At 39.8% G+C, this 23752-nt stretch overlaps 1 protein-coding gene across 3 annotated transcripts; it reads right to left on the bottom strand.

The window, feature by feature from the left end:
* Positions 1 to 7168: 7168 nt before the first annotated feature.
* LOC106082406 (alpha-catulin) lies at positions 7169 to 22292 on the bottom strand. 3 transcript variants are annotated; one of them, XM_013244892.2, is made up of 7 exons: positions 22131 to 22292; positions 20901 to 21090; positions 20622 to 20802; positions 13866 to 15448; positions 13488 to 13799; positions 13200 to 13406; positions 7169 to 7636 (listed from the first exon to the last, which is right to left on the bottom strand). In XM_013244892.2, the coding sequence occupies exons 2-7, from the start codon at positions 20925 to 20927 to the stop codon at positions 7520 to 7522; spliced, it is 2427 nt and encodes an 808-aa protein (XP_013100346.2). In that variant the 5' UTR covers positions 20928 to 21090; positions 22131 to 22292; the 3' UTR covers positions 7169 to 7519. The 3 variants fall into 3 exon arrangements, with proteins under 3 accessions (XP_013100346.2, XP_059226043.1, XP_013100347.2); XM_059370060.1 differs by having other exon boundaries at positions 22107 to 22292; XM_013244893.2 differs by lacking the exon at positions 22131 to 22292 and adding an exon at positions 21382 to 21406.
* Positions 22293 to 23752: the final 1460 nt, after the last annotated feature.

Below are 23752 nucleotides of genomic sequence, written 5' to 3' on the forward strand. Positions count from 1 at the left end.
TAATCCTTCTAAGGGATAAGGATCCGAACCAGCTGTGCAGAAGGGGTGAAAGGGGCTTGCATATGACTGGGCTACACTCAGAGGTCTTAATGTTAACCTAGAGAAGACTGAAATTATACCTGTTCACGAGGAAGACGAAGGAGGGCCAATTTAACGCACCACGTTTCCTCAATAAGATGATTTCGATATCTGACAAGGTGCTGAATGTGCTATTTCCAATTCAGTTTCCTGTCCAAGATCACATTTAAGTATTTGAATACTTAGATGTGATCTTGGACAGGAAACTGAATTGGAAATAGCACATTCAAGAGCGCACTGAGAAGGCTCACAGATGTAGGCTCAAAATAGGGCCTGAATCCGAGGATAGTCCACTGGGGGACTGCTATGGAGAAAAAGTGCAACATAAGGACCATACAACAGGTACAGAGAACATGTTGTTTTGACATAGGCGCAGCGACCCACGGGCACTGGAACTATTCTAGATATCCTACCCATTAACATAAAGAATAAGTGTGAGGCAGCCACTGCGGCTATGAGACTTAAGGCGATGGGAGAATGGATTGAGGATGGGAGCAGCTCATACCATCGCGGTATAATCGAGGCGACGATAGGAAACCTGGAAGGAATGGAAGAGGTTTCCGAACGGATACCTGAGATGAACCTTGAGGTCGAGTGCAAGGCTCCGATGATCGGCACAGTCTTGGAAGATCAGGTTACACGGATGCATTAAAGGTAGAGGACAGAGTGGGGTCTATATTGAGAACCCAGAGACTGAGATCTGTTTTAGACTGCTTGACCATAATACTGCAGACAGAGATCCGGGCGATCAAGGAATGCGTGAGTTAGACGAGGACGTCGATTGTGAACATCTTTACCGACAGTAAAATTGCCATAAGGGCAATAAAAACCAAGGCCTCGAACATTCTTGCAGTGTATGAAGGAGATTAACGCCATATTAACGCCATAAGTGCAATAACAACCAGGACGGTAAGGTCATGTACAGTCTTGCAGTGTAAGAAGGAGATTAACGCTTTCTCTGAGGATGGTAAAATCCGCATCATTAAGGTGCCGGGCCATAACGGAGTAAGGGGAAATGAAAGGGCAGACGATTTGGCGGTGAAGGCCATAGGACTGCCGTCGATAAACTTGGTTAACCCGAAGCCTTTCGGGTCGACGCACTCCGAGTTAAGGGAGTGGGCGACGAATGCGCATGCAACATTGTGGAACAGCGAAACGGTCGGTAGGACGCCGAAAATCCTGTGGGAGAATCCAGATCGTGAGAAGACGAGACTATTACTGAAAGTAAGCAAGAAGGAGGTCAGTATAGCTATTGGTATCATAATGGGACACATAGGACTACGGTGCGGCAAGTGATAGCATGTGTAGGGTATGCGGGGAAGATGATGAGACGTTGGAGCATTTCCTTTGTCATTGCCCGGCTTTCGCGTCTAACAGATACCGGCACTTAGGTGGAGACAGATTACCAGACATGAACCAACTTAGGGGAGTGGTATTGAAAACAATTAGGGATTTTGTAAGTAGCACGGAATTCTTAACTTAAAATTTTCTTTTTAGAGGCTACTTTATAGTTTTTAGTAGCATGGGGCGGATTAATATCTGCACCCTCTTTTCAACCTAACCTAATATTTTATGACCATTTAGCGAAGAAAGCTGGGTTTAATGGTCTTGGCATAAAATAGAAACTGCTATAAAAAAAGATTATTGCCATAAATTTTTTTATAGAAACCAAATGCAACGAAAAACCTTCGTCCTAAGAATTTTAAGAAATTTTTTAGTTTGATTTTTGGGATATAAAAAATTGCCGACTTTCGATAAGCCAATTTTCCCCTGAAACATGACGGGAAAAATTGTTGTAACTGATTTCAGTCGTCTACTTTACGCCAATCCAAATTTTATTACCATACCCCTTTCCTAACTCGAGCTAGAATTTTTCTAAGGCAGCTTTATTTATGGGTATTTTTCGTCGTTGATGCGAATAGGGGCACACGGAGGAGCCGTTGCCGTTGTCAAGCGTTCAAAGCCATTAATACAACTTCCAAAAGATATTTGCACTGTGTTGGCAATTAGTGCAAAATTGAGCTCTGACTTCAGGACCAAATGTCATCGCCGATATGTCAGCTGCTGCAAAGAATAGCGACCACAATTTAAAAAAAAAAAAAAAATTGATGCATCTTTGCCAATTTTACTGTAACAAGAATTTTGGCAATTTTTGATTTTGAAACCAGTAAGGAAAGGCAAAAGTCGGGCGGAGCCGACTGTATAATACCCTACACCTACCCTACAATTATGAATTCGGCAGTATATAAATATATATGTATATGAGAGGTATATCTGAAATCTGAACCGACTTTCAAACAGATCGTTTGAAAATTGTTGTTACTACGGCCATAGAAGTGCAAATCAGGCGATACATATATATGGGAGCTATATACAAATCTGAACAGATTTTGATCAAATCTTGCAGATATGTTAGGATCATATCACAAACAACAACATAACAAAACTGTCCGTGTCCAGTTTTGTGCAGATCGGTTGAAAATTGTAGCTACTACGGCCATTTATGTAAAAATCGGTAGATACATATATATGGGAGCTATATCTAAATCTGAAACGATTTTGATTAAATTTTGCAGTTATGTTAAAATCAGTAGCAAACGAGAGTTATAGGAAAATCCTTCCTATCAAATTTCGAAAGAATCGGTTAACAAATGACCATTTTATTGTTGTATTACTACAAATCGGACGAACACATGTATGGGAGCTATATCCAAATCTGAACCGATTTCTATGAAATTAAACATTAAAATCGAGAGTCATAAGAAAATCCTTTCTGCCGAATTTCGAGAGAATCGGTTAACAAATGACCACTTTATTTCTGTATTACTGCAAATCGGGCAAACATATATATATATATATATATATATATATATATATATATATATATATATATATATATATATATATATATATATATATATATATATATATATATATATATATATATATATATATATATATATATATATATATATATATATATATATATATATATATATATATATATATATATATATATATATATATATGGGAGCTATATACAAATCTGAACCCAGTTTTTCTAATTTCAATAGGTTTTGTCTCCAGGCCGAAAAACATGCCCATACCAAACTTGAAGACGATCAGATGAAAATTGCGACCTCCAGTTTGTACACAAACACAACAAGGAGAGACGGACAGACAGACAACACTCCGAAACAAACGAATAAGCTAGTACTTAGCGAAGACCCCCTTACTTAAGAGTGGCCCTAGACAGTATTATTCGGAGGGAGTCAAGGTCAAAATAGATATCAAGGTATCCCGCGCAAACGAAACGAATAGCTAAATCGAATCAGATAGTGATTCTGAGTCGATCGGTATACTTATCCATGGGTCTATCTCTCTTCCTTTTGGGTGTTACAAACAAATGCACTAAGTTATAATACCATGTACCACAGTAGTGGTGTAGGGTTTAAAAATGTGTGGTGCCCCCCCCCCCCCCAAATAAAATCCTGGCTACGTCCCTGGTTCGGGGGTACGTATAACCTTAAAAATGTCAAAATAAAATCCTGGCTACGTCCCTGGTTCTGTGTACGTATAACCTTAAAAATGTCAAGCTTTACGATAGAGCTGTCAGTTGGCAGATTGCAACACAAGGGTTGTACAATCCGGAAATATAAAACCCAACCCTGTTACCATTCCAAAGTCGTGTTAGAGCAAGATAAGAAGAAAAATTTTTTTTTTATACCCTCGACCATAGGATGGGGGTATACTCATTTCGTCATTCTGTATGTAACCCCATAAAGTATATATATTCTTGATCGTCATGTCATTTTAAGTCGATCTAGCCATGTCCGTCCGTCTGTCTGTCGAAAGCATGCTACCTTGACTTCTTGAGCTTCTAGAGGGCGCAATTTTCATTAGATTTGGAAGAAATTGTGTACAACGGCTTCTCTCATGACCTTCTACATACCATGTCTATTATGGTGTGAATCGATCAATAGCTTGATGCAGATCCCATATAAACATATCTCCCGATTTTGCTTCTTGAGCCTCTACAAGGCGCAATTCTTATCCGAATGAACTGAAATATTACGCAATGACTTCTACAATGTTCAGCATTCATTTATGGTTCGAATTGGACTATAACTTGATATAGCTCCAATAGAATAACAGTTCTTACTCAATATTCCTTGTTTGCCTAAAAAGAGATACTGCGCATAGAACTCGACAAATGCGATCCATGGTGGAGGGTATATAAGATTCGGCCTGGCCGAACTTAGCACGCTCTCACTTGTTTTTTTTTTTAATTTCAAATTCAAAGAAAAATTACAAAAGCATGTATAATATAATGGAGATTGGTAGTATGCAAATAGAGGATACAAATTAGCTCGATTTCTAAGAAGGTACATGGTACAATTAAGAGGTAGCGTCATTAGCACAGAAACAAAAATCTACCACCAACGAAACTACCTTGAGTGACAAATGCCGTAAATTGAAATGTCAAAGTGGTTTTAGAAATAACTTTGTTTTACAACTTATCTTCTTCAAATGTGTTTTATATTTGTTTTTTTCCTCATTGGAACACTGTTTTGTTGCTTATGTGTGAAATGTTTGGATCAAATAGAACGTAGATTTAGAAAAAAATTACAGCTGTGTTATCAAGCCTCTGAAATTTAGATTTACTGTAAAGTCCAAACAAAAATAAAAAAAAATTTACTCAGCTGTTCGCATGACCTCTCCTTATAAGTGCAATCTGCTTTTCACATAACCCCTCAGAGTATGTATGCCAAATTTCAATAGAGTAGCCTCTTCCGCATGGGAGTGTGAAATAGTGTAGCCTCTTCCACAAGGGACTAAAAGTGGAAAAAGTCACACTGCGCCATGGGTCACATGATGATCTTGCAATATCAGCTGGCGCACCAGCATCAATGGTTTTTGGAAAAACTAATTTTGGACGACCTTCACGATATTCGTCTTGGAGTGAATTACGACCTCGTTTGAATTCACCATAAACACTGGTTCTCGATGGAGCTTCATGGCCAAAAATTGAATTTAGTTCATCGATGTACTGTTGTTGAGTTAATCCACGTCGAAAATTGTAAAAACTAATTGCCGGAAAATGCTCACGATTTAATTCCATTTTTTGGGCGAGATGAATCTTTAAGTTACTGTAAACAACACAAATAGCGCTCGTATGTCAAAACGTTCTGGGTACGTATAACCTTAGAAATGTCAAGCTTTACGATAGAGCTGTCAGTTGGCAGGGTTGTACAATTCCGAAATATAAAAGGCAACCCTCGTATTCTGATAATCCTGTTAAAAGGTGAATAAAAGTTGCTTGGGTTTTGCCCAAAACTGTAAGTGAAGTAGGCGTAAAAGTGTGCAGATCTCGCCCATTTTTGTTTTAAACATGGGAGTTATTTATTTTGGCATCCTTAAAGTGGAAAAAGTTACACTGTGCGATGGGTCACATGATGATCTTGCAATATCAGTTGGCGCACCAGCATCAATGGTTTTTGGAAAATCAAATTTTGGACGATCTTCACGAAATTCGTCTTGGAGTGAACTACGACCTCGGTGGATCTTTAATGGAGCTTCATCGCCAAAAATTGAATTAAGTTCATCGATGCACGTCGAAAATTGTAATCCACGTCGAAAATTGTAAAAACTAATCGCAGGAAAATGTTCAAGATTTAATTCCATTTTTTGGGCGAGATGAATCTTTAAAGTTACTGTAAACAACACAAATAGCGCTCGTGTGTCAAAACGTTCTGGACACGTATAACCTTAGAGATGTCAAGCTTTACGATAGAGCTGTCAGTTGGCAGGGTTGTACAATTCCGAAATATAAAAGGCCACTAGGGTTGCCTGAGAATCTTTTGCCATACCAAAGTCGTCTTAGGACAAGATATAGAAGTGTAGGTTTTCAGTTTTGTTATTTAAAATATTCTTCTGATTGTTTTTCATTAAGTTTGTATATATATTTTAGTTGTCTTTTTTTTATAAATTTCAAATTCAAAGAAAAATTACTAAAGCATGTATAATTTAAATATATTTTGGAGATTGTTAATATGCAAATAGAGGATAAAAATTAGCTCGATTTCTAAGAAGACATGCAAAATACTACAAGGGATTTCATTTAGAGAATACATTTGCTTCTTGTGGTTGATTGGTTTTGTTAGGGGGTTTTTTCTTCACTTTGTTTAGGTTTTGTTTTTGTTTTTATTCAGTAATAATAATAATAATAATAGAGTATATATAAGATTAAGAGAATAATACTCATCAGTAGTAAATAATGATTAAAGCGGATGATGAAATTTCCAAAAATGAAAAAAAGTCTAGAATTACTTACTTACAACTACAACGCACCTTTAAAGGGTGGTGGGTGTTTTCTTTTCTTTGTTTAAATGGGGGGACAATTAAGAGGATTTTTTAAAGGATTTTTTTTGGGGGGCTAGTGGCTGGGGTAGTGTGTGGGGGGGTTGGGGGCGGGTCTTTTACGAGTACTGTTCGAATATAACCGTCTATATCTCTCGTTATTTTAATACATACGTACGTACTTTTGTTGTGTTTTTTTTTTTTATCTTTATGATTATGATTAGCATTAGCATTACATTTTACATATACATCATAACTATTACATGGTAATTTAACTTAATTAAATGTATACTTTCTATTATTATAAATTTAGTATTTATTTCTGTTTTTGTTTTTGTTTTGCTTGTACTCAGGACTACAATTATAAACAACCATTGAGGTAATATTGTTAAGCTCTACGTTCCACAAAAAATGTTTTAAATGTAAATAATACCAAATAAATTTCAGATTTTTTGTTTTAGTTAATAATTTTTAAGGTTTTTTTTCTTCAAATAGAAATGTATACTATTTAATATGTATGTAGGTAAAGATAGGGGTATAGATGATAGATAGATAGAGAGCCAGAGGAGAGTTAGAGTACAGGGGGGGAGGGGGAGGCGGAAAGTTAAGAGTTACTTTGGATACATCGTTTTTAGTTAAGTTTTGTTTTTAGATAAATACTACGTACATAGTAGCTTTATGTTACACACACATACATACATATGTAATTATAGAGAATTAAAAACAACGATTCTGTAACATTCATATATTTCTCTGACAAAGAACAACAACAACAACACATAGTACAACTCTTCTTTTGCTTCATTGGCATATTCAAATGAAATTCAAATCGAATGTTTAAGTATACGAAAATATAGCAAACACAGAAAAGAATTTCAATATTATTTTTGTTACTATTAAGGGAATACTGCTGACGCTGACGCTGATGCTGCTGCCGCTGCAATTTTTGCTTTTGCTGTTGCTGCTGCTGCTGATGGTATTTTGTAGCTTTGAATGTGACAGTGAATAATAATCAAAAAAGTAGAAAAGAGACTCGCGTTCGACGCGTATCTCCTTTGGCTCTTCGAGCCATACCATAATGTCACCCAGTTATGTCAGAACTATTACTGGTCCCCTTTGAGTCCATGGCACCAGCACTGCAGTCATCCTGATTTGAAGATGTCAGACCGCCAGTAATACTATTAAAGTCTAGGTTGTACTGTAAAAACAAGAAAAATACCGTTAGTACAATAAAAAAAAGCCATGCCTATTATTTTATTTAAAAGAAATTTTAGTTTAGAGTAATGTTCAAAAAATCAGCTTTAGACTACTACTTGTTTTCTTGCTTCCATTCGAAAAATGTAAATACTTTGATATGCTGTGACAAAAGTAAAGATGTACACGACTCACGAGACCATCACGACTCACGAGTAGAGCTGGCAAAATATAGATGGCACTAGCGATATTTAATTTTTTTGACTGCATATCGATTGATATTTTTCCGATGGATACTATCACAAAAGTGAAATTTTTTGAAAAAATAAGCAATTCGACGCTTAATGTATCCTTGAAGATACATCGTGCCTATAGAGGGCACAATTTTCATCCTATTAGATTAACACTTTGTACAATGATTTCTCTCATGACTTCCAACTGACTATATTAACCTTGGTTTTATTTGGTCTGTGCATTGATATTGCTTCTTTATAAATCGATCTCCTGATTTTCACTTCTCATTTTCGTTTGGTGATGGGTGACACCATGATAAAGAGTAGAACATCCAGCGAACTGCTTAAATACAAACAGCATGCCTATGTCAAGGGAAGGTCGGTGGAGACTGCACTGCCCTGAGGTTGTGCATAAAATAGAAGAAGCCTTCGATGCCAAAACGTGCACCCTGCCGGTATGCATTGACATCGAGGGGGCATTTAATAATGTGCGGACCCACACACTGATCCAATCCTTAGACCAGTACCGGGTGGACTCGGTCTTTAGCAACTGGATAAACCATATGCTAAGGAACAGGTGGATGAATTGTGTGTCTCATGGCAGACGATGTTATAATACTTTTAAGGGGTAAGGATTCGAACGAGCTATGCAGAAGGGGCGAAAAGGTCCTGCATATGGCATATGACTGGGCTAACCCCAGAGGCCTCAATGTTAACCCAGAGAAGACTGAAATATGCCTGTTTACGAGGAATACGAAGGGGGCCAATTAAACGCACCACGTTTCCTCAATAAGACGATTTCGATATCTGCAAATGCAAATTTTGCCCATGAACTAAGGAACAGGGGCAAACTTTTCACATATCAATGAGTGCAGTCCTATTCAAGTTTAAGCTCAATGATAAGGGGTCTCCTTTTTATAGCCGACTCCGAACGGCGTGCTGCAGTGCAACACCTCTTTGGTGAGAAGTTTTACATGGCATAGTACCTTACAAATGTTGCCAGCGTTAGGAGGGGAAAATCACCGCTGAAAATTTATTCTGAAGGTTTAGCCAGGATTCGAATCCAGGCGTTCAGCGTCATGCCAATCTCTGCGCTATGGTTGCCTCCAGTGTAGAAATCAGTAAAAACAAAATTTTACGTTCTGTTTTCGTGTCAGCTGACAAAATGTGAAGTTTGAACAAATTCCAAAACCAAAAATTTACATTAAGAAAACTACTTTTCCCCTATTCTATGATTTCTCTGTGGAATTTATCACAATTTATTGTTAATATTAGTTTAGGTTTAGGTTGAAAGGGTAGCCCACCATGAAGAGCTGACTTCACTCGAGTCATAAAAAATGAAAAGTATGTGATAAAAAGAAATTAGAAGAATAGATTAGGGGGTAAGCTCCAATACGGTGCCGTCGTCTGCGCTAATCCATGTTAGCTCTTTGTTGTGATACAGAAGTCTATTCAGGGATTCCACACATTCCGCACAAGAACTTCTCTCCCGTCCCAGAATTTCCTTTGCGGCCGAAAGAACATACACTCGTTCTCACCGACGTACCGATATTTTGTGTGTCGGAGTATGGCCTCAATCCTGTCCCTGTCTCCATCTTGGAGCAATCTATAAAGTCCGAGGTATCATTCCGGCAGGGGATAGCTGTGAGCACCATACAGACCGCCACATTGAGGTCCGATCTGTCTGGTGCTCATTGCTGTCACGAGAAGCTTAGCTGCAAGCTATCGGGCACGTCCAGTGGAATGCTCCATACGGAGTAGCAGCTGTGAGAGGCCGGGCGGCACCGGCTCTGCCACAATTACTGAGGGCCTATGATGCTCGATATGACGACAAGGCGAGTTATGGGCGTATTGAAATAACCAATGGCCACTCTGTCCCCACGGCGATCGGTGCTTTGGACCGGAACGAGCTTGCTCACCTACAGGAGCTTGACGAAGATTGTCACCTCCACATGAAAATGTGGCTTCAGCGACATTGACGACGACGACGACCGAGGTATCATTTTCTTCAAACACAGGATTCGATTCTAATTATTCCCTCCCAGGAAAGCGAATCCCAAGAACACCCCACCCTTGAGGCGTTCCCCTAATCGGCCGCCTTCTGACTACATTATCGCTGAAGTCCGTGTTGATAGCTCTGTCATGTAGCTTACAGTCACACAGGGAGAAACTCACTTGGACTCCCGTGCGGTTCAGGGCGGCGACTGTCGACTCATCTCTTTCTTATTAAATGCCCTCTCAATATTCAGGAAAGCCGTCATCAATTAGTCCTTCAGTTGGAGAGACGTCTCGACTTCTCGCACCATTTCGTAGAGACGTTCCCTCACCTCCAAGTCTTTGCCTCTTGACATTTACGATACATTTATTCTACATTTACCGTACATTTATGAGAGCATAATTAGACCTTTAGACTACTACTTGTTTTCTTGCTTCCATCCGAAAAATGAAATACTGATTTGCCTTCTTTACTTTACTTTAATGTGCTATGACAGAACTAGAGATGTGCACGACTCACGAGACAATCACGACTCACGAGACAATCACGACTCACGAGACAATCACGACTCACCAGACAAACAAGACTCAAGGGCCCTCACGACTCACCATACAAATCATGACTCACGAGACACCCACGACTTATGAGAAAATCACGACTCACGAAAAATTCAGGGTATTACGTTTTTTTGATATCCGAAGAGGGCCGTCCAACCCTACATGCCCCTCAAACTGGACATGTTTGTGGATTATAGCAAATAGGGGGCTCAAATCTGATATGTTTTATGGCCAAGTGCTTCAGGGACGACTCATCTCATAAACCCCCCTGAACCACACATATATACCGATTACAGCAATATGTAGCTCAAATGTTGTTTTTGGGAGTAGGGTATGAATCTGATATCCACTTTCGGGGCAAGGGTAAGGCTACTCCAATCCGACACCAAAACCAAAAGAATAAAGTATATCTAGCATCCAAACTTTAATGGGCGAAACCTCCTCTCACGCTTTTTTCAAAAACGCCAGTTCACGGAGATGGTGCACCGATTTACGCGAAATTTTGTTTATAATAACTCGAAAACAGACATTTGGTATACTTATTTAAGGTGGGATGTCTAGGGCGACCGCCCCAGCTCTAAAGCCCGCCAAATGGAAATATAGACTAATAAAGACAATATTAGGCTCAACTGAAAGGTATTTACGACTAGAGCACGAATCAGACACATGGGGATCCACCTCACCCCCAAAAACACCCTTATACCGGACATACAAATTGATCATAGCAATATAAGGCTCAAATGTAAGAAATTTGGGAGTAGAGCACCAATATGATATCCACATTGGGGCGAAATATCTGAAAGGCCGTACCAGCACCGCCAAACAGGACTTTTTTCCTGACCGTGCCAATATAGGGCTCAGATAAAATAAGAGGGTGAAAGAAGGCGCAGCGGAGCGGGCCCTGTTCAGCTAGTCTTATATATAAAAACCAATTTGTGTTTGTTTGTCTGTTTGTTTGTGTGTTCCTTATAGACTCAAAAGCGGCTGAACCGATTTTGTTGAAATTTTCACAGATGGTGGTTAAAATAATTTACTAAATTTTTTGATATCTGAAGGGGGGTGGGCGGACCCTCCCCCTTAGCCTAATTTTCAGAAACGACAGATCTCTGAGATGGGTGGTGCGATTTCAGCGATTTATGTGCACTTTGATAGTAGTCTAAAAACAAAAAATTGGTATCCAATTTTCGGATGGGGTACCTTGGGGGCCGCCCCATATTTGCTTCCCAAAACCTACAATATATATATATATATATATATATATATATATATATATATATGGACCAATCACGACAATATGGGACAAATGAAAGGTATTTAATATTAGAAAACGTATCTGATATCCAATTGTCGGACTTAGTGTTTGGGGGACCACCCCTACCCCCAAAACACCCCTAAATCGGACATATTTACCGACCATGGCAATATGAGACTTAAATGAAAGGTATTTGCGAACAGACTACGAATCTGATATCAACACAATATCAATCCGTTATCAACAATCTGATATCCAAATGTGGGACTAAGTTTCTGGGGGTCCACCCCATTCCCAAAACATCCCTCAAACGGGACTTATTTACTGTTCATGGCAATATGGGGCTTAAATAAAAGGTATTTGAGTGTAGAATACAAATCTCATATCCAAATGGGGGACCAAGTGTTTGGGGGACGCCTCATCCCATAAACTCCCCGTAAACCAATGGTAATATGAGGTTTAAATAAATGGTATTTGAGAGTAGAGCACGATGCTGACATTTTTTCAGAGCTAAGTGTCTGGGAGACCACCCCACCGCGCATAACACTCCTAAATCGGACATTCATATTTACCGATCATAACATTATTGGGCTTCAATGAAAGGTATTTGGGAGTAGAGCACGAAATTGATACCCACTTTCCGGAATACGTTTCTGGGGGTCCACACCACCAACTAAACCCACGAACCAACACCCTGGGGGCCTTCCCACTTCCAAAACCCCCATGGGAATATCGGACTCAAAGTCTTTTAAGAATGAAGTGCATCTAACATTCAAACTTAAATGACCCTAAACCCAAGCGATATACATATCCATATAGTATAATAGAAGGCGCAGCGGAGCGGGCCCGGTTTAGCTAGTCTCCCATATAAATCGATCTATCGATTATACTTCTTGATCTTCTAGAGGGTGTAATTCTTATCTGATTTGGCTGAAATTTTGCACAGTAACGTTTTCTATGACATTTAACATACGTGCCAAATATGGTCTGAATCGGCCCATAACCTAATATAGCTCCCATTTAAACCGATTTCCAGATTTTACTTCTTGAGCCTTTAGAGGGCGTAATTCTTATCAGATTTGGTTGAATTTTTGACTGTTTCTTACGTAACCGTAACCATAACCTGATAAAGCTCTCATATAAACCGATCACCCGATTTTACTTCTTTAGCCTCTATAAGGTTCAATTCTTATTCGAGTTGGTTGAAATTTTGTACAATGGCCAACATCCGAACCAAGTACGGCCCGAATAAATGCATAACCCGATGTAACTCCAGTAGCATAGCAATTCTTTGCCAATATGCTTTGTTTGCGTTTAAAGAGACCCCGGACAAAGAACTTGACAAACGCGAACCATGGTGGAGAGTCTATAAGATTTGACTTGGCCGAACTATGCACGCTTTTACTAGTTTATAGTAAAAATTGTATTTTCATAGAAAATTTTGTGAAATGCGATTCTAGTAAAATTTTGTGTTTTATTCTCATAGAAAATGTTTTTGTGTTGCTATTGATTGGCAAGAGCAAACTTACCTTAGTAGCACACTCTAGGCACTTTGTCACAACACTATTGATAACACACATGAGGTTTTTCGTTTCCCTGATAACGTGATCCACCTTGACATAGGTTGCTGATGGGCCCACCGTATGATCCTTGACGGTGAATTGCAATGTTTGCACAAAAGTGGGTACACGATCCAGGACATTTAGCAGATCCTTTTTATGAGGACTAGCCGGGACCTACATAAAAAATTAACAGTTCTGTTTAGTAGTATTCCGGTCTCTCTCTCTCTCTCCCTCTCTCTGTGTGCCCCAACTTACCTGATAGGAAAATTGTCGTAGGATTTTATATAGACGATTGGCTTCTTCAGCAAAATATTCAGCTTGCGTGAAAAGATCTTGGGTTGTTTTTAACGAACCATTGCCTTTGGTAAACTGATACATTAGAAATGCCATGGCCGAGAGATTCTTGGCCCTTTTGATGATGTCATTGTCACACAATTCTTCATTCCAGCGTGGCTGTAGATCTCTTTTGACATTTTCCGATTCCGGGTCTAGTTCCTTGCAGGCCTCGGGCAAATCTTTTTGAAAATTAACACTTTTAACGGGCTTAACTACCTCCGAAGCAGTGGCCTGCAAAGAAGATCAGAATAGGGTCAACATTTTTCTGTGTTCAAAAAAAGTCCCTTAAACACTTACATTTGCCATAGTCAGGTACTTTAAATCTGGATCACTCAGAACAGCCATTGACTCGAGGATCTTTTTCGAGACTATGTTCACCTCGGTCACCAGCCACGTCCACATTTCCACAAATGCATCAAAGTTTTCACTGGCCACATTGCTTAGGGGGAACTTGGTTAGTATTTTGGCAGCTAATATCACCTGGGGCCCGTAAATCCTGAGGTTTATGGAGACATGGCTGGCCTGCTCTTTTAGGGCATCCTGCACCGCTATATGGCGCAATAGTTTGCACACATCCAGTATATGATCGCAGTGCTCATGGAACTCATTGACCTTCTGTGTAAAGTGGGGCAAATTCTGTTGTGAAATGACCACATTCAAGGAGTTCACCAAGTCTGTGGACATTTTCAAGGCATGAAACATGTCACGTGATTGTTCAGCAGCAGAATTCACCAGCTGTTCGGATAGAGTTTTCACTGCGGCCAATACGGTGTCTATATATTCATCTTGATATGGATCCTTGGAGTACTGGTGGTCACCACCACCACCTTGCTTGACGACATTTCGCAAGTACTTGTTGAGTTCTCGGGTACAGTGGTCACAGTAGATTAAAATATTCTCTCGCATCTCATGGCTGGTGTAGGGCGAGTCGGTAAAGTCGTGTATGTTCTCCAAAATTCTATCGAATGAGATTAAAACTTTCTCAATGAGGTCGCCGCAAACACAGGATTGATTGATTGTCGTCGTTGACGCCGCCACTGACGTCTTGTATTTTGGACTGCCCGGCGAGTACTCATCCAGGCCATAGCATTCATTCAATAGACGCTCCCCTTCGGGCAGGCCAGTGGCATCGTAGAGTTTCGTTTTTGTTTTATTGTCGAGGGGTTGCCAACGTTTGTCCATTGACTTCTTCCTGTACGAGTTGTGATGATTGATTTTGGCATTTAGATAGGGATCGCTGTGTTTGCTTTTGTAGCGGCAACACTGCATCAGATAGGTGAAGTGCTGGATGGTGGCATGTATGGTGCCACGATCATCGTTGTTGTAGTAGGAATACTGCTGTTGTTGTTTCGTCGAATGCCACTCCGATTCGATGATGGTGTCCTTGATAATGAAATGAATGTGATCCATTCCGCGGCGTATTTGGCAGAATACCGTATTGCGATTCTCTCGAGCTATTACACAGTTATAATGGACCATACACACCTTGGAAGAGGTGATTAAGACCTTGACCGAATGTTCCAATACCTGACGGGCAGATAAGATTTCCGAACGTCTACGCTCCTCTTTGGCACAATTTGCATTACTACCCGTTAGATATGTCATCTCGACCATTTCGGTGCCAAAGGCGGAAAAGGCCTGCACGAATTTGGTGAAGTTCATAACACATTCAAGATTTTGGGGACATTTGCTATCCTTGTATTTGAAGCTGAAGAGTTGTTTCACAACGATAATATCAACCAGCAAAAGGACTCGCGTTATTGAGGTAAGTAGCGAGCGTGAGGCCAACACAATGGCAGTATGATCCACATAGGGTTTGGCAACGCCAGCACTATCGTGAATTAAGTCGCCTGCAATGCATAGCTGTTCGATTGATTTTCCTGTAAAACAAAGAGAAAGTAAATTTTTGAGAATACATTTTTTTTAAAGGAATGTTAAGTGTAATCCTAATTGTGTTTAGAGATTATTTTATTGACCGTCTTTTAATTTTTTCCGACTCTAAATTTGAAGTTTCCAGGACCTCTTTTTAAAGTACAATGAGCGAATTAAAACTAAGTCCAACTTCTTGTCTCTGAAAGGCTATGTTGGCTACTTAGGAGGCTTTCTCTACATTTAAGACCTAGTTCTGTATAATGAACCTCTATTGTAAGCTTCGTTTTATTTTAGTATTTTATAGTGCAGTGCAATAATTTGTATGAAAATGACATCTATCCAGGACAACAAAGTTCTGGATAAATTACCAGTGCAGGCTTTTGTAGAACATCTGTTGTCAGGATTGCGGTCATATGTTTTTCACAAATAATTGTGGCCACCTGCAGAAAACCTCTATTGTGAATGATATTTGCATAAATACCTCTATTGTGAATGGTAAAATAAAATTATAACCAGTTATTTGTACAATTGTTTGACTTTTATGCTCACACATTTTTTTGCAAATTTTAGTTATAAATTTTACAACTATAATTGTATTGTTTTGACAGCAAAGGAACAGACTTACACTGGAATCTTTTTTTGCGTTTTATTTTTGCTAGACAAGCCGTCTATACAATACTATAATCTACAGTCACTATTTCCAAGTCATACTTTGGCTCTGCATAACCCTTCTTCGTAACACCATGAACGGACTCCAATAGAGTCCAGCTTCTCAGGTGTGGATATGACTTTTTTGAGAGTAGACTTTTTTTTGCATAAACTTTTCTTGACTATGAATTACCTTGACAATTGAGTCGACTTTCTCCACAACTATACAGTTTAGGTTAGGTTTAAGTGGTAGTCTGCCATCTGACTCAGACGTTTTCGTCCATTGTGATACCACAGGAACAGAAGAAGGAAAATGTTTTCTAGTTCCTACCGTTGAACTATCCAGATCGCTTTAAAAAGCCCAACAACTTTCGAATTTTCACATCCGCTAAATCAGACAGGTTCTTAAAGAAATGAGAACCTTAAGTGGAAATCCTTTTGACTGCTAGTGCGGGACACACACACAGAAGGTGTTTTATAGTATCTTCTTCTTCGATGTCCTCACAGCTTCTGTAAAAGTCGTTGTGGCAACCTTCAGTTTGTCAGCATGTTTTCCGATTAGACAGTGAACTGTCATGACGGACACAATGACTGAGACGTCTGTTCTAGCCAGTGACTGCAAAGCGGCAGACCTCTACAAGTCTAGATTAGGCCAAATAGTTTTGGAATGCTCACAGCCCACTCTTTGTGACAATCTATCATTCGTTGTCCTTCGTGCCTGGTCCTGAAAGGCATACCCACGAATTCCAGTTTCCCTGAAATGTGTAGGGTAGTTCCTAGCCTCGCACACTCGTCCGCTTTACAATTCCCTGGGATATCTCTGAGGCCCGGCATCCAGAACAGGTGAATTTTGAAGTGTTCAGCCATCTCGTTGAGAGATCTGCGACAGTCGAGGGCGGGTTTTATGTTCAGAAATACGTTCTCCAGGATTTTAATGGCAGTCGAGGGCGGGTTTTATGTTCAGAAATACGTTCTCCAGGATTTTAATGGCTGCCAGCCTGTCTGAGAAGATATTTATGCCAATCGTCGTAATGACATTATATCTTAGCCATTCCACCACTTCCTTAATTGCTAGGATCTCTGCTTAATACACACTGCACTGGTCGGGTAACCTTTTCGATATAACCAGTTCTAGACCTTAAGAGTACACCCCAAAGCCTACCTGGTCCTGTAGTTTGGAACCATCCGTATAGAGGTCAATGTTACTTCTATTGCCAGGGATATCGTAGTTCCAATCGGTTCTGTCAGGAATAGTGGTACAGAACTTTTTATAAAAAAGCGGCTCAGGAAGGGTGTAATCCACTCTGCCTGGAACATCGGATATTGTATCAAGGATAATACAGTGTCCGTAGCCACCACATGACCAAAGAGAAAGCTCCCTTAACCTCAAGGCAGTGGTTGCAGCAATTTGTCCAGCCACAATGTCCGGAGGCATAAGATGTAGCATTAAATTCAGTGCATCAGATGATGTCGTCATCAGTGCGGCTGTGATGCTTAAACAAGCCATCCTTTGGATCCGATTGAGTATTGAACAGTAGGTGGACTTTTAAAGCGCCGTCCACCAGATCGCAACACCATATAGCATTATAGGCCTGACAACTGCAGTATATACCCAAAGCATGACGAGTGGTCTAAACCCCCAAATATTGCCAATGGCTCTCTTGCAGGTGTATAGGACAAGAGTTGCCTTTCTTGCCATTTCCAAAATGTTGGATTTGAAGTTCAATTCCCTGTCCAGCAAAACACCCAGGTATTTTGCGGTTTGTGTAAATGGAACATTCTCTCATCCCAAGGAAACAGCTGTCCCCTTCGCTGTTGCACGTAGAGCTTCCAGAAGTTATATCTCTTAAGAATGTTGGGAAACTTTCCCTAACCGCAATTGCCACGTCATCAGCAAACGCGACCACTTTTACACCTTTTTCTTCCAGAGACAATAATATATTGTTAATGGCTATATTCCAAAGTAGCGGAAACAGTACACCTTCTTATGGTGTTCCTCTGCAGACCCATCTTTTTAGATCCACAGATCCCAAGCCTGCCGTAATGCATCTTTTAGTAAGTAAGTTATTAATAAACTTTCGTACGGTATAGTTGTGCCTAGAAACTCCAACTCCTTCATGATTGACGTCGGTTTTTACCTTCAATGTCAAGAATTGCTCCCATTGTATATTCCTTGACAGCGACTAGGTCCGACTATAAAGAAGATATTGTAGACTGCGAAGTCCACTTTTTGTACTCTGACCTTATCAGATATCGAAATTGTTCTATAAACGAAACGTGGTGCGTCAAATTGGCCCACCTTCGTCTTCCTCGTGAATAGGCAGATTTTAGTCTTTTTCTTCTGGGTTAACATTGAGACCCCTGGGGCTAGCCCAGTCTTGCGCCATATGTAAGACACTTTTGACCCTTCTGCATAGCTGATTCGTATCCTTAGCTCATAGAAGTGTTATAACATCGTCTGCTACGCGATGACGGGTTCAAAACCCTCCTCCGTAATAAGTCATTTATGGTGGTTACCCATAGGAGTGGCGATAAAATGCCACCCTGTGGCGTGCCTCTCTCTTATATTACTGCCAAGGGACACACAATTTATCCACCTGTTCCTTAGCATATGGTTTATCCAGTCTCTAAGGACCCGGTCCACCCGATACTGGTCTAAGGAATGGATAAGTGTGGCGGTCCGCACATTGTTAAAAGCCCCCTCGATGTCAATGCAAACACCCAATGTGTACGTCTTGGCATCGTAGGATTCTCCCATTTTATGCACAACATCGTGCAGAGCAGTTTCCACCGACTTTCCCTTGACATAGGCAAGCTGTTTGTATTTAAGCAATTCGCAGATTGTCCTACCCTTTATCATGGTATCCACAATGCGTTCCATGGTTTTGAGTAGAAAGGACGTAGGGCTTATAGGTCTGTAGGCCTTTGGTGTCGCATAACTTGCCTTGCCGGCCTTGGGTATAAATACCACCCTTGCCTCCTGCCATGCATTCGGAGTATATGCAAGTCCTATGCACGCTGTGAAAATTTTGGCCAGACGAGACGCCAGATAGTCTGCCTATTTCTGTAGTAACGCCGGAAATATTCCATCGGGTCCGGGTGACTTAAATGGTTTGAAGCTCCTCAAGGATTCCTTCACCATAAATTCAGTTATTATAAACCTTCGATCAACGTCATTATTCCAAGATTCCGGTATCTCCGTGAGTCCCTTCGTATCCCATGGAAAATTGGTTTTCATCAAAAGCCTCAACATGTCCTCCGTTGTCTCTGCTCTCATTCCCATGTCGTCTACTAAAGTTTCAGTTTGGACATGGGTTTTTTAGAGAAAATTTTTTATCTTGGCGGCGTTATTAACGCTATCGACCTGTTCGCAGAAAAGCTTCCAGGATGCACGTTTCGCCGCTCTGGTAATCTGGTAATCTTTAATTCAAATTTTTATGACAAATAACGCAGGTCCTCGGCCGAGTACCAGTGTGAACATAGAATAAATGGTAGTTGATATGGTTCAGTCCAGAAACTTTGTTCCGGGTCGTCCATGGCTCCTGAATTAAGGCAATATGAATCTTGCCCTTGCTGATTTTCTCCATCAGAGCGTGTGTAGCAGTCTCGCTCCGGTGGAGGTTTATCTGGATTACCTCAATCATTGGTCCTCTAGTAAATGGACATCTTGGGAGTAGGTGCTGATCTCATCGTCTGCTCCCTGTTCTTTAGACTGCATTGATTTTCCTGTCACTGCACTGCCTGATGTCATCGTTTTAGGTTCTTTGCTTAGTCCAGTCTTCCGACTTTTTATAAAGTCGGTAATGGTTCCATCGTCGGGTCCCTGTTCGTTAAGCTGTATTGGGTTTCCATTCCCTGTACTGCCTGATGTTTCAATACTAGGATCTTTGCCTATCTTAGCCTTCCAAATGGGCTTCTTGGGAGTATGTGTTTAACATTCACACTCTTTTCAACCTAACCTAATTAGCACCCAGCTTATTTTGTTACGACATGTTTTGCTGGGTATATGTCCTGGTGGCCTAAATGATGAGTGGCCTCTGGCCATTATGTCCATTAGAATGAATTCTTGATAAATGTCTCTGTTCACATTTTTGGGGTTTTCTATCCTTCTCGTTTCTTTTCCCTTAGAAAATCAATGTTTATCAAAAGCTTTATCAAGTCCTCCAAAGTCTGTGCTCTGGTAACCATAGCGTCTACCAGAGTATGTCCTATTGTAAAGTCCACACATCTCTCGCCTAATGTAACCAACCCTCCGGATTATTCTGGGCCTTTATAGGGCTGTTTTTCACTTCCAAAACGGGAAACTATCTTCGAAAGACTTTATTAACGCAGCCGTAATTCTGCCGGCATTTCTGCTAATGTCTTCTACGCTTGGACTATCAATGACGTCTTTCAATGATTAATCTTCAAAAGTTTCTTCGTTTGGCCTCTGCCCTTTCCGAAAGTTGATAGGCTTTGGCCATTAAGGCAATTTTACTCCTTTCTGTCTTCAAAAATACCGACATAAAAATGAGTTTCATTTGTAATGCTTACCCGTATCTCTGGCGTCCTTGCAGCAATCAAACATATCACCTTTGATATCCTGAAAACCCTCAGCAATGATTTCACCAATTGTCACCAAACGATCTACAGCCATGTTAACAGCCTGACCTACACGTTTGTAGGCCAGCAATTTTTGTTCGCCGCTCATTTCCAAATGCCGTGGAGTTGTTAACTAAATGAAGGACAGAGAAAAATTAAAAAGAAAATTTGTATAATTGCCGAAATAGAAATAAAGGACAAAGGCATATGAAGACATTCAACCAAACTTACCGGCTCCAAATTGTTTGACGAAATCATATTGTAGCGAGTGTTTGTTTTCTTTTTTTTCCAGAGGGAGGGCAAGAGAAATTCGTGTTCTTTTCAATTCAAATCATGTTGACTTTTCTTGTTTCTGTTTTTCGGTTGGGGATTTGAAGTACCCACAGTTGGGGGGAGGGTTAAAAAACACAACGTGCAGTAACTGAAATGGGTTTTCTTTTTTTAATTAGAATCCTGTTAAATTCTTCAAGGTTAAAGTGAAAAGAAACCCCAACCCACATAAAAACTAGTAGGCACTTTACAATCGAATGTCAAAATGTGCAGTGCATTCATAGAGTGTAGTTATCTCTAGTGTGTTTGTCTGTCCGTCTGTCCATTCGCCACCCCACTTTCTAACGTTTGCTTGTCAACGTACAACACACTACACATAGGAGGTTACTTGAATTCCCTTTTGAATGTAGATAACCTTGCGGAGAATAGCAACCATACACACCTACTACTGGCACACACAGATACAACACTTAACTCAAAGACCCCCCACGTACACACAATCACTTGCACACACTTGTAAGCGCCTTGGCACCACAACGTCAACGGCAACAACAGAAGCACCAGCAACGACAACGACAACGACAACAATGCTGTCGTAAACAGCTACTGCCACAATAGCAACAATACAATTATCATTGACAATTCGGAATATTCCATCAAAACTCGCATTGCATTGATGGATTTATTATAATTGTACACAGGCAAGGTGTCATACAATAACGTTCCTCCCATCTATGCCTTCACACACACACACATACCCCTGCTACCTACAAAAATCATAGCAAAGCCCCCTGCCTACTCCTTCAGGTGCTGCTGCTGCTGCTGCACACAAGTAAATGTGTCTTTCTCTCTTTAAGTATACACCAGCAGCAGCCCCATCACAAACCTACAACGACAACGACAACGACCACTTTGTCAATTTAATTGTTGGCTGCAGGCATTACCACTACCACAACCACCACTAAGCACACTTTTTCACAAATTCCTCTAAACAATAGAAAAAAGTGTCTACAAGTGTATGCGCTTATAAACGATTTAGATTTTAAACTTTCTTCTCTTTCGGAAAATCCTTGTCACTCAAAAAAAACAAAAGAAAAAGAAAAAAAATGCACAATGCAAATGGTTGGAGATTTCGATTCACTTTTCTTCGTTTAGTTTCTGCTATACTTTGTTGGATAAACTGCAAAATACCTGTGGCCTCAGTGCACACTTGCCTGGCTGGTTGGTTTCCAACACCAGAAAATCTCAACCAAACGAGTGTTGCAAACAAATAAATTATTTTCTGCGGAAGCGTATAAACAATTTGATGGAATTTTCACAACTTATGTAGCAGAGTAGATGTTCCCAGGTAAGTGTTTATGGAAACACTGGACATGCGCAACAAAAGTGTAATCGATGTTATCGATAACTGCAGAACCACCATAATAACTGAGAGACAAAGTTGAGGTACTAATTGTCATGTTTTTATTTATATTTTTGATTTGCTCATTAACAAAAGTGGCAATACAACACTTACTTTTATAAAAAAAGGTGGCAACACTGTTGTACATTGGAAATTACTGTTATAAAAACCATGGAAAATAGAGATTGCTTCTTGTGATAACTACTCTTCTAAGAGGGCATTCCCCAATACGCAGCTCTAGTCTCAGAGTTGTTTTGAGCCGATGCTAACAGTTGTCCTACTCTTTGTGCTTAGTGCGTGTCTGTGTGTGTGTTTAATAATATATTGCCCGTATCCAATGATTTTATTGAAAGTTATTAACAATGTGAACAAGCTTAGCCAAAGACATCTTGCTTTCATAACAAAGGTTGCAATATTGCTGTATTGAAAGCCATATGATACAAATCTTGAATTTTGGACATTTACTTATAAAAGATGGCAACACTATCCACATTTCTAGTCGCAGATTTGCTTTCATCAGACTAGTACAGATGTTTGCCCTCTTTTATGTACATGTATGTGTTAAATGCTTTTGAAATTATTATCGTAAATAATGTAGACCTTATTCAATGATTTTGTAGAAAAAAAATATGTTCACATTGTCTTAGCCCTGGGCTGCTAAAATCCCTCTGCAAAAAGGGCACTTGGTTTTTTTTGCTAATTAAATGACAGTTTGCCATAGTGGCGTATATAGATGATTTTTTTGATATTCTATTATGCAGCCGTTAACCATACGCCAGGTGGGCTCACAAGAGTCTTGATTTTCACAAAGCAAATTTAAAATCACTTTTCGAAAATCATGCAATGAATACAAATTAAAATGAAAAATATGAAATTTAACGATTTTAATTTTATTTTCAAAAAAAAAACAAACGTTGTTGTTGGCTTGTTGTTTTTATATATCAACACAATTTTCTAAAAACAACAGTCATGTATCCTTCTTAAGAAATAGTAAAATAATTTTTAAGGGAATAAACATTTTCAAATATCATTGTAGAAAATATTTAAAATACACTTTAGAGTTCTTAAATACTAACGGCCAAACGAAGAAACTTTTGACGATTAATCATTGAAAGATTTGGGCAGGACAATGTCATTGATAGCGTAGATCATATTTATTGCAATGTCAACAGAATTACGGCTGCGTTATTAAAGTCTTTCGAAGATAGTTTCCCGTTTCGGAAGTGAAAAACAGCCCTATAAAGGCCCAGAATAATCCGGAAGGTTGGTTACATTGGGCGAGAGATGTGTGGACTTTACAATAGGACATACTCTGATAGACGCTATGGTTACCAGAGCACAGACTTTGGAGGACTTGATAAAGCTTTTGATAAACATTGATTTTCTAAGGGAAAAGGAACGAGAAGGATAG

This window comes from Stomoxys calcitrans, chromosome 5 (assembly GCF_963082655.1).
Source record: "Stomoxys calcitrans chromosome 5, idStoCalc2.1, whole genome shotgun sequence".
NCBI classification, from domain to species: domain Eukaryota; kingdom Metazoa; phylum Arthropoda; class Insecta; order Diptera; family Muscidae; genus Stomoxys; species Stomoxys calcitrans.

Excerpts from the sequence above, each read along its gene's own strand:
- LOC106082406 (XM_013244892.2), bottom strand. The coding sequence starts at position 20,927 with ATGATTTCGTCAAACAATTTGGAGCCG. Across the intron at positions 15,449-20,621 it reads CAAGGACGCCAGAGATACGG|GAAAATCAATCGAACAGCTA; the intron begins GTAAGCATTACA and ends TTTGTTTTACAG. Across the intron at positions 13,800-13,865 it reads AGTACCTGACTATGGCAAAT|GCCACTGCTTCGGAGGTAGT; the intron begins GTAAGTGTTTAA and ends TCTTCTTTGCAG.